At 72.4% G+C, this 12751-nt stretch overlaps 2 protein-coding genes across 3 annotated transcripts in view; both read left to right on the forward strand.

Moving 5' to 3' along the window:
- The first annotated feature begins 3937 nt into the window (after positions 1 to 3937).
- On the forward strand, positions 3938 to 10007 carry MMP9 (matrix metallopeptidase 9). The gene is made up of 13 exons (XM_075438890.1): positions 3938 to 5636; positions 5857 to 6095; positions 6449 to 6597; positions 6837 to 6965; positions 7048 to 7221; positions 7297 to 7470; positions 7613 to 7786; positions 7929 to 8084; positions 8174 to 8399; positions 8547 to 8686; positions 8799 to 8949; positions 9048 to 9151; positions 9452 to 10007. Exons 1-13 carry the CDS (start codon positions 5493 to 5495, stop codon positions 9559 to 9561), a joined length of 2070 nt encoding a protein of 689 aa, XP_075295005.1. The 5' UTR covers positions 3938 to 5492; the 3' UTR covers positions 9562 to 10007.
- Positions 10008 to 10919: 912 nt separating this feature from the next.
- The window catches only part of SLC12A5 (solute carrier family 12 member 5), a 30433-nt gene continuing 28601 nt past the window's right edge, over positions 10920 to 12751 (forward strand). For both annotated transcript variants that reach the window (XM_075438293.1, XM_075438294.1), the window contains exon 1: positions 10920 to 11028. In XM_075438293.1, coding sequence (XP_075294408.1) covers positions 10920 to 11028 — 109 coding nt within the window. The remainder of the gene's footprint in view (positions 11029 to 12751) is intronic.

Genomic DNA, 12751 nt, shown 5'->3' on the forward strand with positions numbered 1-12751 from the left:
TGCCCGGGGGCTCTCCAGACCCATTCCTGCCCTGGCAGCACGGCAGCTCTCCCTGTCCCCAGTGGTCCCGCTGCTGTCGCTGCGTTCCTCCCCTCCCGTGGCACCCACTCCTGCAGAAGAGGTTTTGAGAGGCGCCGGGGGTCGTGCAGCCCCGGCAGCTCCCGGCTGACGGCCAGGCTCTTTGCCGTTCCCCAGGCTGCCTGGGTTTTGTCCATATGCCTGTGTTGACAACTGAGCCGCTCTGAATTAATTTGGCAGCAAGCGTTAGAACAGTTGTCAAATGTTTTACTGAAATCCGAGCATGTTGCATCTACCACTCTTCCTTCTGCTTCTTGTAGTTTACAATTAAATACAACCAGTTTTGCCCATATTTCACCTTCTACAAACCCCCACTTCTTATTCCTGAGCTGCTTTGTTGCTGACAGCCGGCGGGCTCCTGGCACCGTGTCGTCCCCTTCGCGTGCCGGACAGGCAGGCAGGTTCGTCGTCATTGTCACAATTGCTGCTCTTCCCGTTTTAGCAGGCAGCTGCCGTGCCTGTCTCGCCCTTGGGGAACAAAGCGCTGCCCACCCGTGCCGTGCCGTGCCGTGCCGTGCCGTGCCGTGCCGTGCCGTGCCTTGCCGTGCTGTGCCGTGCCGTGCCGTGCCGTGCCGTGCCGTGCTGGCTGACGGTGCGGTGCAGCACTGTGCCCCGAGGAGCCTGCGGCCGCCCAGCCCCGTCCTGCCCCGCTGCCCTCCCGGCCCTGCCTCACCCCCTCCACGGGCCTGGTCCCGCAGGTTCCCCAGAGGGGAGGGCCGCGGGTGGCGGAGGGGATGGCAGCAGCCGGGCTGCCCCCGGACACCCCTTCCCAAAGCCATCGTGGATGGCAGAGTCTGGGTGCCGCCCTGTGCGGGCTGTGGGAGCTGGGGCAGCCCCGGCCGCCTGCCCCTCTCACGTGCCTGAAGGCACCGCGCTCCCGCTCCTGGCTCGTGGGGAAGGTTCGGTGGAACAAAAGGTGGCCAAAGCCGGAGGCAAAAGCTGAGACGGGATGAGGTTCTAGGGATGGGAATAAGTTTACAGCAAAGGAAGGCAGGAAAGAGAAGAGCCCTGGGGTGTTCAGAGCTCTCGTGCCCCTTTCCTACGGGCCCAGGGCTGCCCCGGGCTGCCGGGCTCTTCACAGTTTTCCCTCTGGGTCGAATGCCAAGGCGATTTTGGGGGGCCTCTGCTGGCGGCTGACCCGTTTCTTCAAACCTTTCCTGGATTTTGCACCCCGAGGTCTTCCCAGCAGGCGGGAGCGTGGTTTCCTCTCTGTCTGGTGGAGAAGAGCAGGGTGCAGGAGAGCGCAGGGGTTGTGCTGTGTGGTGAGGGCTCTGAGGGGGTGTGCGAGGTGCTGGGTCCCCTCCGGCATCGGGGGTCTGCGAGGCGCTGGGTCCCCTCCGGCATCGGCAGGGCTGTGCCCAGTGGGGAGGCTGCCGGGCTGCCGCAGCGTGGGCTGTGCCAGCTGCCGGTGCCATGCCCGGAGGAGCAGAGCGCTGGGTGGGAGATTCCTTCTCCAGCATCCCCAAGGGACCGAGGCAGACAGGTTTCCCGGGGGGAGAAGGGGGTGGCATGGAGGGGGGATGTCTCGGCGCGGTGTGGGGAGGTGGCTGTGCCGCCCGCCGGGTGCCTGGAGCCGGTGTGACGGCCGGGGGATCAGTCATGCGTGGTTTGCAGCTGGGATTGGCGCTGCCGGGTGATGAAACGGCGGTGCTGGTTTCGGTGCCTGCAGGGCGGAGGCGATGCGCCCGCTGACACCGGCTGCGTCACCCTCGCCCGGAGGAGAGGCTGCGGAGAGCCGCAGCACCGGGGCTGGGGGCTGCCTCCTGCCCAGGCAAACCGGGGCGAAGGATTTCCGAGAAGCTGGTGCTGGGGGGGGGAGCTCCCCAGGTGAGGCGAGGGACAGGCAGGTCTGGCAGGGCCAGGCAGGAGGGCAGGCAGGTGCATCAGCAGGGCTTCAGGCTGGCGGGGAAGGCAGGCAGGGCCGGGGGGCTGCGGGGATGGCGGCTGGCCAGGCAGGGTCCTGGGCCCAGCTGGACGCCGCGATCCCGGCCCACGCAGGGTCCGGCATCGGGCAGCAGACAGGGGAGCGTGTGCAGGAATGTTGTTTCTGTCTGGAGCCCTTGAGCAGGAGCATCAGGGCTTCCGAGCCTCTGACGCAGAGCTGCTCCCTGTGCCTGTGGCCCCGCTCCCGCGCCCAGCGGCCCCGTGCCCGGGACACCGTGCCGTGCGGCGGGCTGGGCTGCCGGGGCAGTCCCGCTCCCTGGGCACGGGTGCTGCAGAGCCCTGGGACAGGAGCGGGGCTGGGCTCGGGGTGCTGGGGCCGGCAGCAGCGCGGCTGGGCCGGGGAGTCTGGCTCTGCCCCGGTGGCTGCCAGCTGCCCGCGCGCAGGGCAGGGAGCCGCTCGGACGCGGCCGCCGCCGCGGTGCTCCCCCAACCCAGCGCTGTCTCACCCGCACAAGATGCTGACTCCCTTCCTCCCGGCCCGCTTCCCCTCACCGCCGCTCTCTGCCACGCCGGGTGCCGGCCGCACGCCTGGGCCTGCCCTGCGCTCCCGTGTCCCCGGCGCAGCTTCTTGGGCGCCCGGGTGCGAGGCAGCGGCGGTGGCAGCCGGGTCTCCCCTTGCCCCCCCTGCTCTCCTGACGCCTCTGCCACCCTGGTGCACCCCATGGCTGCAGCTGTCGCACCTCTCCCCTGGCCGGCCGGTGCCGCGCTCCCTCCCTCGCTGGCTCCCACCCTGCTCGCTGCACTGGGGAGCAGAGCTGGGAGGGTCCGGGCCCAGCTCTGGGCATCCCTGGCTCCATCCAGTCCCCCCACACCTCGCTGCTGGCCTGGCCGGCACCTCCCGCCTGGGGACCTGCAGCCTGGCAGAGCTGCCACCGTGTCCCCTCAGCCTCCGCCTGGGGACCTGCAGCCTGGCAGAGCTGCCACCATGTCCCCCAGCCTCCACCCCACGCAGGGCTGCTGCCCGCCCGACGGCAGGGGTGCAGGCAGGCGCCCGGCCCCAGCCGGGGTCCCGGACCAGTTTCCCACGGGTCTCCCCACGGCGCCTGCCTGCGTGAGGGTGGCCGTGAGTAAGGGCGTGGGAAGGGGCTGCGGTGGCTGCTCCTTCCCTTTTCGGCAGCAGCGGTGGTGACAGGCAGCCTCGTGCCTCGGGCAGCCGGCTGGGATGGAGGATGTCTGCGTAGGTTTTTCCATACCATTTGTCCTTGCGGGGGCTCTGGGCGTGAGCGGCCCCTGGGCAGACGCGGGCTGGGGTCCCTGGCAGCCAGAAGCCCTTTCCTGCCTGCTGCGCTGCCCCTGCTCACCACTGCCCATGGTCCCATCCCTCCGCGTGTGCCCTGACCGGCTGCCCAGCCTGGCCCCGCACGAGGACGGGGCTGCCCACGGGGTCCACGCCAGCAGCGCAGAGCCCGTCCCCGTGGATTTCCCCTGCCCAGCTCGGAGGCTTCGGGTGCTGCCAGACACGGGGGTTTCCCTGCTGCCCCAGCCCTGCCCCTGCTCCCTGTGGAGCCTCCGGAGAGTCACCAGAAAATCCCCCGGGCCGGTGCCAGGAGGAAGCTGCTGAGTGGGGCCGTGAGTCAGTGGGAGAGGCCGGGCCGGGGGGCACAGCGGCAGCTGGCAGCCCCCCGCCGGGACCCCAGCTGCCCAGCTGGAGTGTGCTTGGGGCCATTGGCCACGGACCCGCTGGTGCACCCTGGAGCTGGCCGGGGCCAGGCAAGCGTGGGCTCACCAGGACGGGCTGCTGGGGGTCCCTGGCCTGCGTCCCACCAGGAGGGGCTGCGTGCGGGCACCGTGGGGTGGACGTGTTTGTCACGTCGGGACGCAGGATGGCGACCGCTTGTGGAGCAACTTCCTCCGCTCGGGAACCGGGGCCGCTCTTGCAGGGCTGCGGCGGGGAGTGAGGCAACGCTGCGATTTCTCAGCGCCGCTTCCTTCCGACCATGGCCCCGGCACGGCGGCCTGACGGCACCGGGCGCCTGCCGCTCGCAGCTCCCCTGCGCCAAGCAGGGCCATGGGACCCCAGCTGGGCGGGGAGGGGTCCACAGCAGAGCCTGTGCCTGGGGCGAGCCCCCTCAGTGGGCCCGTCTGCCCTGCACGGGCGATGCTCCCCAGGGATGAGCCCTGCCCCGGGCGCCGGGGCTCCTCTGCACGGGCGTGGGGAGCATGGCCCCTCTCCTCTTGTTGACCCCCGGCCTTGCTGGATGCCAGAGACTCAGGCAGTGCCCGGGGTGACGCGGAGCTGGGGGTGGCTGCAGGGGCGCAGCCCGGGCTTAGTGAGAGCCGAGGAAGGGGGACCCATCCTGGGACCTGTGTCTCGGGCAGCGTCGCGGGGCTGCACCGGCCCTCCCGCCGCCCCCGGCTGACGCGGCGCCTTTCTCTCCGCTCTGCCATCTGTTTTCCTCTCGCTCCTCATCCCTGTTTGCTTTCCCCTTCACCGCTCCTGTTCCCACAAGCGTCGGCACTTTGGGAGAAGCAGGAAAACACCATCCCATGGCGAGGTTTGTGCTGTGCCGGGTGGGAACCTGAGTCAGCAGTGCCCCGTGGAGCAGCTGGCAGCAGGGACGGGGCCGCCCCGTGTCCCGCGGCGCCAGCCGGAGCATCCCTGGGCACGGAGCTGCTCCCGGGCAGGCGCTGCCCCGGTCCCGAGGGGCTCTGTTGGGGGCTGCCAGCGAGTGGGTTTAGGGGCACCCGCAGGGTGAAGAGCCAGGGGACCTCCTATGCCAGCAATGTCCTGCTGCTCTGGGTGACGCAGCTGCAGTGGGGGACGTGGGGACAGAAGCTGTGTCCCAGTGAGGGTCCAGGCTCCGGTGTCCGGCTCCCGGACATGGGGACAGACGCTGTGTCCCAGTGAGGGTCTGGGCTCCAGTGTCTGGCTCCCTGACATGGGGGCAGACGCTGTGTCCCAGTGAGGGTCTGGGCTCCAGTGTCCGGCTCCTGGCAGGTGGGCTCAGGGCCGGGGCTGTCCTGCTGGCTCTGCCTGCTCAGCCCCAGTGCCCCCCAGCCCCCTGTGTCTCTGCCTCCGGTGGCATCGGCCCTCGGCCGGCCGAGCTCAGCGTCAGCCGGTGTGGTGACAGAGCTGCAGGGCCCTGAGCGCCTGGCCAGCCCCCGGCCCCCGCGACCCCCTGCTGTCCCCACTGCCACCGCGGCCTTGGGGACGGCGGGCAATGCCCCCGCCGCCGGCCGCCCCGCCGCAGCACAGCCCCAGGCCGCGCTCCCTCGCGCCCGTCCTCGTGCCCAGCGTGGCCGCGGGACCGGGCGTGTTTTGTAAACAAGGTGATGAAACAGTTAAGGCAGAGAACGGAGGAGCCTGAGTGTGCGTTTCGTCACCGTGGGAAGGGAGCGTGAGTCGGCTGAGGGGTCTGAGGGTGACTCACTGCCCTCCCCGCCGCATAAATAGGAGCCGGAGCCCGCGGCACCCAGAGCAGCGTGGCAGGGACCCTGCACGGCCACAGCCCTCCTGCCGCCACCACACCATGGCTCTCGTCCTGCTGGCCCCGCTCGCCGTGGGGCTGCTGGCCCTCTCCTGCGGCGCGGCCCCGCTCCAGAGCAAGCCGCAGGCCGTTGTCACCTTCCCGGGGGAGCTGGTCAGCCCCCGGTCGGACCTGGAGCTGGCGGAGGTGAGGGGAGCGCAGCCCCACCACCCCCTCCCGCACCCAGGGCCCCCCGGGCTCCCGGGGCGGCAGCGTGGGGCTGCCGGCCGAGCTCGGGGGCTGCCGGCCGTGCTGCGCCCCGCGAGGTGCCTGGGCTGGGATCGGGCCCCGGGGGTCTGCGGTGCCCGGGACTGCCCGAGCCCCACTCCCGCCTCGCTCAGCCCCTCCTGCCGCCGTTCCCCCCCAGAGCTACCTGCTGCGGTTCGGCTACACCACAGAGGCGGAGGCGAAGTCGGGCAGCAAGCACGTGTCCCTGGCCAAGGCGCTGCGCAGGATGCAGCAGCAGCTGGGGCTGGAGGAGACGGGGGAGCTGGACGCTGGCACGCTGGAGGCCATGCGAGCCCCCCGCTGCGGCGTCCCCGACGTGGGAACCTTCCTCACCTTCGAGGGGGACCTCAAGTGGGACCACATGGACCTGACGTACCGGTGAGTCTCCGCCCCGGGAGATGCAGCCCCGTGTGCACGGGGGGACGGTCCCCAGGGGACGGAGACGGGCGCAAAGGCGCGGGCAGGGTGGCAGCCTCAGCCCGCCAGCCGTGCCTCGGTGCTGCTGGCACAGCTGGGTCTCGGCGCAGCCAGGGCCAAGCTGCCACAGCAGCAGCATCTGCTGCTCCCCAGCGCCCGGGAGAGCATCTGAGCCCCGGCCGGAGGGTGGTGGCCGGCTGCTCTGCCCGGCCGTGCCAGCGCTGCTGTCCCCTCCCGGGGCGGGGGCACGTCCTCGCTGAGTGCCCGGAGCAGGGTCTCACCCGGCAGCACTGACCCCCGCGTGCCCCCGGCAGGGTGATGAACTACTCCCCCGACCTGGACCGCGCTGTGATTGATGACGCCTTCAAGCGAGCGTTCAAAGTGTGGAGCGACGTGACCCCCCTCACCTTCACCCAGATATACAGCGGCGAGGCGGACATCATGATCATGTTCGGCAGCGGAGGTGACGTCCCGCGGGCAGGCAGGGAGCCGGGAGCCACACGGAGAGGGCTGGCGACGTGCCCTGCCCGCGGGACGTCACCCCGCGGCTCCCGGGGTCCCTGTGCCCCACGCGTGCTGACGGGAGCACACGAGTGCAGGCACGCGGGGGCTGCCAGCGCTCGCCTGCTCGGGGTCCCTGCCCTCGCCAGGGTGCGGGAGCTCGTCTGGCGGGGCCGGCTCTGAGGGTGCTTGTCCCCACAGAGCACGGGGACGGGTACCCCTTCGACGGCAAGGACGGGCTCTTGGCCCATGCCTTTCCCCCGGGCCGGGGAGTCCAGGGCGATGCCCACTTTGACGACGACGAGTTCTGGACGCTGGGAACTGGCTTAGGTAAGGACAGGGCCTGGCGGGCCGGGGGGGCCGATGGCGCCCACCCCAGCCCTGCTGCTGAGCCGTCCCCGCTCCCGAGCAGTGGTGAAGACCCGCCACGGGAACGCCAACGGGGCCAACTGCCACTTCCCCTTCGTCTTCGAGGGCCACTCCTACTCCCGGTGCATCACGGAGGGGCGCACGGACGGGCTGCCCTGGTGTGCCACCACCGCCAGCTACGACCACGACAAGAAATACGGCTTCTGCCCCAGCGAACGTGAGTAGCAGCTGCTGCAGCCCCTGCCCGGCCCCGTGGAGCCCAGGGCCATCCTCACCCCTCCTCACCCCGCAGTGCTCTACACCAACGGCGGCAACAGCGACGGGTCCCCCTGCGTCTTCCCCTTCGTCTTCGACGGCACCTCCTACGACACCTGCACCACGGACGGGCGCTCCGACGGCTACCGCTGGTGTGCCACCACCGCCAACTTCGATCAGGACAAGAAATACGGCTTCTGCCCCAACCGAGGTGCGAGGGGGGAGGGGGCGCGCGGGATGCCCGGTCCCCAGCCGTGGTGCACAGCCTGGGCACCCGAGGGGTCTTGGGGCTGTCCCGGGGTCTGGCCGGCACGGCCGGGGGCCGGGGCAGCCCCACTGATGCTGCGCTGCAGACACGGCGGTGATCGGCGGCAACTCCCAGGGCGACCCGTGCGTCTTCCCCTTCACCTTCCTGGGGCAGTCGTACAGCGCCTGCACCAGCCAGGGCCGGCAGGACGGCAAGCTCTGGTGTGCCACCACCAGCAACTACGACACCGACAAGAAGTGGGGCTTCTGCCCTGACAGAGGTGCCTGCCCCCTGCCTGCACTCTCCCCTGTGCCGCCTGGCCCCGCGTCGTGCTGCCGCGCTGGCACGCTCCCCACGGCAGTCGCGGTCCCCGGCCGGTGTGTCCTGTCCGTCCAGGCGCTGAGGCTGGTGCTTTCCCCCAGGTTACAGCATCTTCCTGGTGGCTGCCCACGAGTTCGGGCACTCGCTGGGGCTGGACCACTCCAGCGTGCGGGAGGCCCTGATGTACCCCATGTACAGATATGTCCAGGACTTCCAGCTGGACCCAGATGACGTTCAGGGCATCCAGTACCTCTATGGTGAGCAGCTGCGCCGCAGCCGGGCACGCCGAGGGTCCCGTGGCGCCGGGCCTGCCCCCAGCCTCACGCCCTCCCCTGTACTCGCTCAGGTCATGGCTCTGGCCCCGAGCCCACCGCCCCTGCGCCCGTGCCTACCGAGGAGCCCCAGCCCATGCCCACAGAGGCCGGCAGCACCTCCACCACCGAGGAGGAGGAAGAGACGCCGGAGCCCACGGCCGAGTCCATCCCTGTGGACCCCAGCCGGGACGCCTGCATGGAGAAGAACTTTGACGCTATCACGGAGATCAACGGGGAGCTGCACTTCTTCAAGGATGGGTGAGCAGCAGCACCCAGTGCCTCCTGCCCTGGCGAGTGCTGGGGTGACGAGGGGATGTGGAGGGACACGGAGCTGTGGCAGGGGTGTGGGGGGACATGGGGCTGTGCCAGGCTGAAGTTACCAGGACGGCTGACCTTCCCCACCAGGAAATACTGGACCCGCTCGTCCTTCTGGAAGTCGGGCATCCAGGGCGCCTTCTCCATCGCGGACACCTGGCCTGGCCTCCCGGCTGTCATCGACGCCGCTTTCCAGGACGTGCTCACCAAGAGGGTCTTCTTCTTCGCCGGTGAGCTCTGCCCCTGCCACCCTCGGCCCCGTGCCGCCAGCATTGCGAGGAGCCCAGTGCCGCCCTGGTGCCCTTGGGGCCAGCTGATGCCCGTGCTCTCTCCTGGCTGCAGGTCGGCAGTTCTGGGTGTTTTCTGGCAAGAGCGTGCTGGGCCCTCGGGGGATCGAGAAGCTGGGCATCGGGAAGGAAGCCGGCCGCATCGCGGGGGCTCTGCAGCGAGGCCGCGGCAAGGTGCTGCTCTTCAGTGGGGAGAGCTACTGGAGGTGAGCGGGTCCGGACGGCTGCAGCTGCCAGCTCCCCGGCGAGGGGCTGCGACGGGGGGCTCCTGGCAGCCCTCAGCACGGCTCTGCTCTCCCTGCAGGCTGGACGTGAAGGTCCAGAGGGTGGACAAGGGCTACCCCCGTGCCACCGACGACGTCTTCACCGGTGTCCCCCTCGACGCACGCAACGTCTTCCTCTACCAAGGTGAGCAGGGACCTGGCGGGTGGGGGACGTGCTGTCACCCCTCGACTGCCCTGAGCCTCCCACGGGCAGGGGCTTCATCACTCCGGTGCTGGGCTGGGGATGCTTGTGGGCATGGGGAACGGCCCTGGGGCAGGGCACGGCGTCAGGCCCCCGCGGTGGGGCTGGCTGGGCCCTGGGAAGGGCTGTCTGCCGGGGCCGGATCCCCGGGTGCCCGTGCTGCTCGGGCGGCTGCTGGGATGGGTCCTCATGCAGCCACCCTCCCGCTGACCCTCTGTTCCCTCTGCCTCCCTCCTCGCCCAGACAAGTACCACTTCTGCCAGGGCCGCTTCTACTGGAGAATGACACCGCGCTACCAGGTGGACCGGGTGGGCTACGTCAAGTACGACATCCTGCAGTGCCCCCAGCACTGAGCACCCACCCGGGCACCCGGCTCCAGCCGGCGCGTGGCTCCCTGCCCACCGCTCCCGACCCCCGGCTCCCGTCCCGCAGCCTGAACCCCCGGGGGGCCGGGGGCCGTGCCGCCTCGCAGCCGTGGGGCAGCCCCTGCCGAGGTGGGGGCTTTGCCATCCCCGGGGCAGGAAGGGGCAGGGAGTCCCGGGGTCGCCCCTCAGGAGCTGCCCAGCCCGGGGAGCCCCGGCTGGGGAGCGGGACTCTCGCTGCAGCCAGCTCCGCCACGCAGAGGTGTTTGCCTGGCGCAAACCGCACACGGATTCGTAACGACTTTGTCTTTCTCCTGAGCCAGCTGGGCCGGGTCGGGCTGGGCTCTGCTGGGAGGTGGCGCCCGGGGACTCGGCCGGGGCGGGGGCGCGGGGCTCGGCCTGGCTCCTGCCTGCTGCCCACTCTGCCAACCTCCATCTGCCCGTTTTTAATAAAGACAATTCTTTGGACATGGCCTCCACGTGACCTGTCAGCCGGCCGGGGCCACGGCGTGGTGAAGCCCCAAGGTGTGGGGTGCCAGTGTCGGTGGGGAGGGGGGTGCTGGGAGGGGGGCTGCAGCCGAGCCCCCCATCTGCTGAGAGCTCAGGATCCCTAAGGGACACTGGGTCCCACCAGGGAGGACATCCCTTGGTCCCACCACCATCCCCATGCCACGCGCAGCCCCCCCGTACCCCTCCACCCTCCAGAGCCCCTCTGGGCGCCCCGGACCTGGCTCCCCTGTACCCCGCCAGCCCCCGGCCCTCCCCTGCATCCCCGCGCTCCACCGGCGGGGCGGGACGGGCATCTGTCACAGGCTGGGACGCGGCGTGCGCCCGGACCCCCCCGCAGCCCGGACCCCGCTGCAGCCCGGACCCCCGCGCAGAACCGCCCTGCCCCGGCCCGCCTCGGCCTGTCCCAGCGCGGCCCGCGAACCCCAGCGCCGGGGCCGGCACCGGGGCCGTGCCCGGGGGCTGCCCGGGGCCGTGGCAGGGCGGGGCGGCCGCAGCCCCGGAGCTGTAATTAGCTGTAATTAGCGGCCGCGGCTCCGCGCAGGGCGGGGGTAGAGCGCGGCCGCGTCCCGTCGGGGTCCGGTCCCGGCACCCCCCGTGCGGCGGCGGCTGCGGGGCGGAGCGGAGCGACCCGCGGTCCGTCCCGTCCAGCCGAGCCGGGCCGAGCCGGGCCAGCCGCTCCGAGCCGAGCCGAGCCGGGCCGGGCCGGGCCGTGCCAGCCGCTCCGAGCCGAGCCGGCCCTGCGGCGGCGGTGCCGCGGGCACTAGGACCCCGGTCAGCGCCCGGCGGGGCCGCGCTGGCGGCCGCCGGGGCCCGGAGCCACTTGTGGAGGCGGCGGGGCCATGAGCCGGCGGTTCACCGTCACCGCGCTGCCGCGACACGGCCCCACGGCCACCCGCGGGCCCGGCCACGGCGGGGGGGGCGGTGGCCCGGCCGGCCGCGACGGCAGAGGTGAGCGCCGGGGGGGCTCCGTGGGACACGGTCCGCGGGGCAGGGTCCGTGGGGGGGGGTCCCGGGGCAGAGCCGGTGGAGCAGGGTCCGTGGGCAGGGCAGGGTCCGTGGGGGGGGGTCCCGGGGCAGGGTCCGTGGGGAGGGGTCTGTGGGGCAGAGCCGGTAGAGCAGGGTCCGTGGGCAGGGCAGGGTCCGTGGAGGGGGTCCCGGGGCAGGGTCCGTGGGGAGGCTCCGCGGGGCAGGGCCGGGCCGTCAGGCCCCCGCGGGGAGGGGCAGAGCCGCCCCGGGCCGGTGGTCGGCTGTCCGGGCCCCTCGGAGACAGCGGCGACCCCCAGAGCAGGGCTGGCGCGGGGCTCAGGGGCTGGGGGGTCCGGAGCGGGGATCAGGGCTCGGCCACCCAGCAGGACCCCTGGTCCTCGGGGAGTTCCCCTGCCCCGTCCCCGTCCCGGGGGTCTGTTGGAGCGAGGCCCTGCTCCTGTGGGACCAGCAGCAGGACCGAGCCGGGGTCACGGCCGGAACCCAGGGGGCAGCTGCAGGGCGCGAGGCTCCACGATGAGGAGGGTGGGCTGCGGGGTCGGGGCGTGGGTGGGCTGCAGCCAGCCCTCGGTGGCGGCCACCAGCCCGCAGTGGGCATGGGCGCTGGGGCCGACAGGCCGTCACCTCGCGATGCCCAGGGGACATGGCGGCACGGCTGCACCGTCACCGGAGCCGTATCGATCCCAGAAACCCAGCCGACGGCCGCCCCGCGCTGTGCGGAGCGGTGACCTTGCGCCCTCGGCGAAGGGCACTGGTGGGAGGCAGCGAGCAGCCGGACGAGCGCGCGGCGGCCGGGCTGGGGCTGTGCCCCCACCAGTGGGATCCGGGCCCCTGGCCCAGGACCCCGGCTGTGTCGGGGGGTCACAGGGCTGGGCCCGGACTGGTGGGCGCAGGGCCACTTGTGACCCCACAGCATCGCGGGGTGGCTGGGCCTGGCCCTGAGGCTGCGCGGGCGGCAGAGCGGCCGGTGCTGAGCCGGAGCCGTGGCCGAGGCTGCAGCCCTCCAGGATCGGGTTATCGGCTCGAGGGCCGCGTGAGGGGCAAGCGTGGCCGGGGGCAGCCGGGGTGGGCACAGCGCAGGGGCTGCGGCAGGGGGTGCGGGGCCGGCGTCGCTCCCCGGCTGAGCTGTGACCTTGCGCCCTCGCAGAGGACAGTCAGCGGCCTGGCCGTGCCGCGGGCAGCCCGGGACCGGCCCCTCGCCTGGGTCGGCTGCGGCCCCGCGGGGTGGGCGCCGAGGGGTCGGGGCAGCGTGGCGGAGGGCCCACGGGCGCCCGATCCGCACCCTGCGTTGCTGCATGACCCCAGCGCTGTGGATGAGGACCCCGGGGGTGGGCGGGAGAGGGGGCTGCGGGAGGGACCGGGTCCCGCCGGGTGCTCGGAGCCGCCGGGTCCCGCGCAGCGTCCCAGGGGGGGCTGGCGGAGGCCCCGGGGACGTGGGAGCGGGTGGGGGTGCAGCCGGCCGCGCCGCTCGGTGCCGGGGCCGCGTGGGGACCCTCTGCCCCGGCGCTGCGGGACCACCGGGCCCCCGCGGGGCCTCGCTCCCCGCCCGCCCAGCCCGGGGGCCGCCCGCCCGGCTGCTTGCGCGCTCCCGGGGCCGCCCCGCTGCCGTCCCTCCCGGGGGGCTCTACCCGCGGGCGGCCCCGCGCTGCCGGCGCTGGGAGGGGGTTCAGCCCGGGGCGGACCCCGG

Source organism: Opisthocomus hoazin, chromosome 18 (assembly GCF_030867145.1).
Source record: "Opisthocomus hoazin isolate bOpiHoa1 chromosome 18, bOpiHoa1.hap1, whole genome shotgun sequence".
Lineage (NCBI taxonomy): Eukaryota > Metazoa > Chordata > Aves > Opisthocomiformes > Opisthocomidae > Opisthocomus > Opisthocomus hoazin.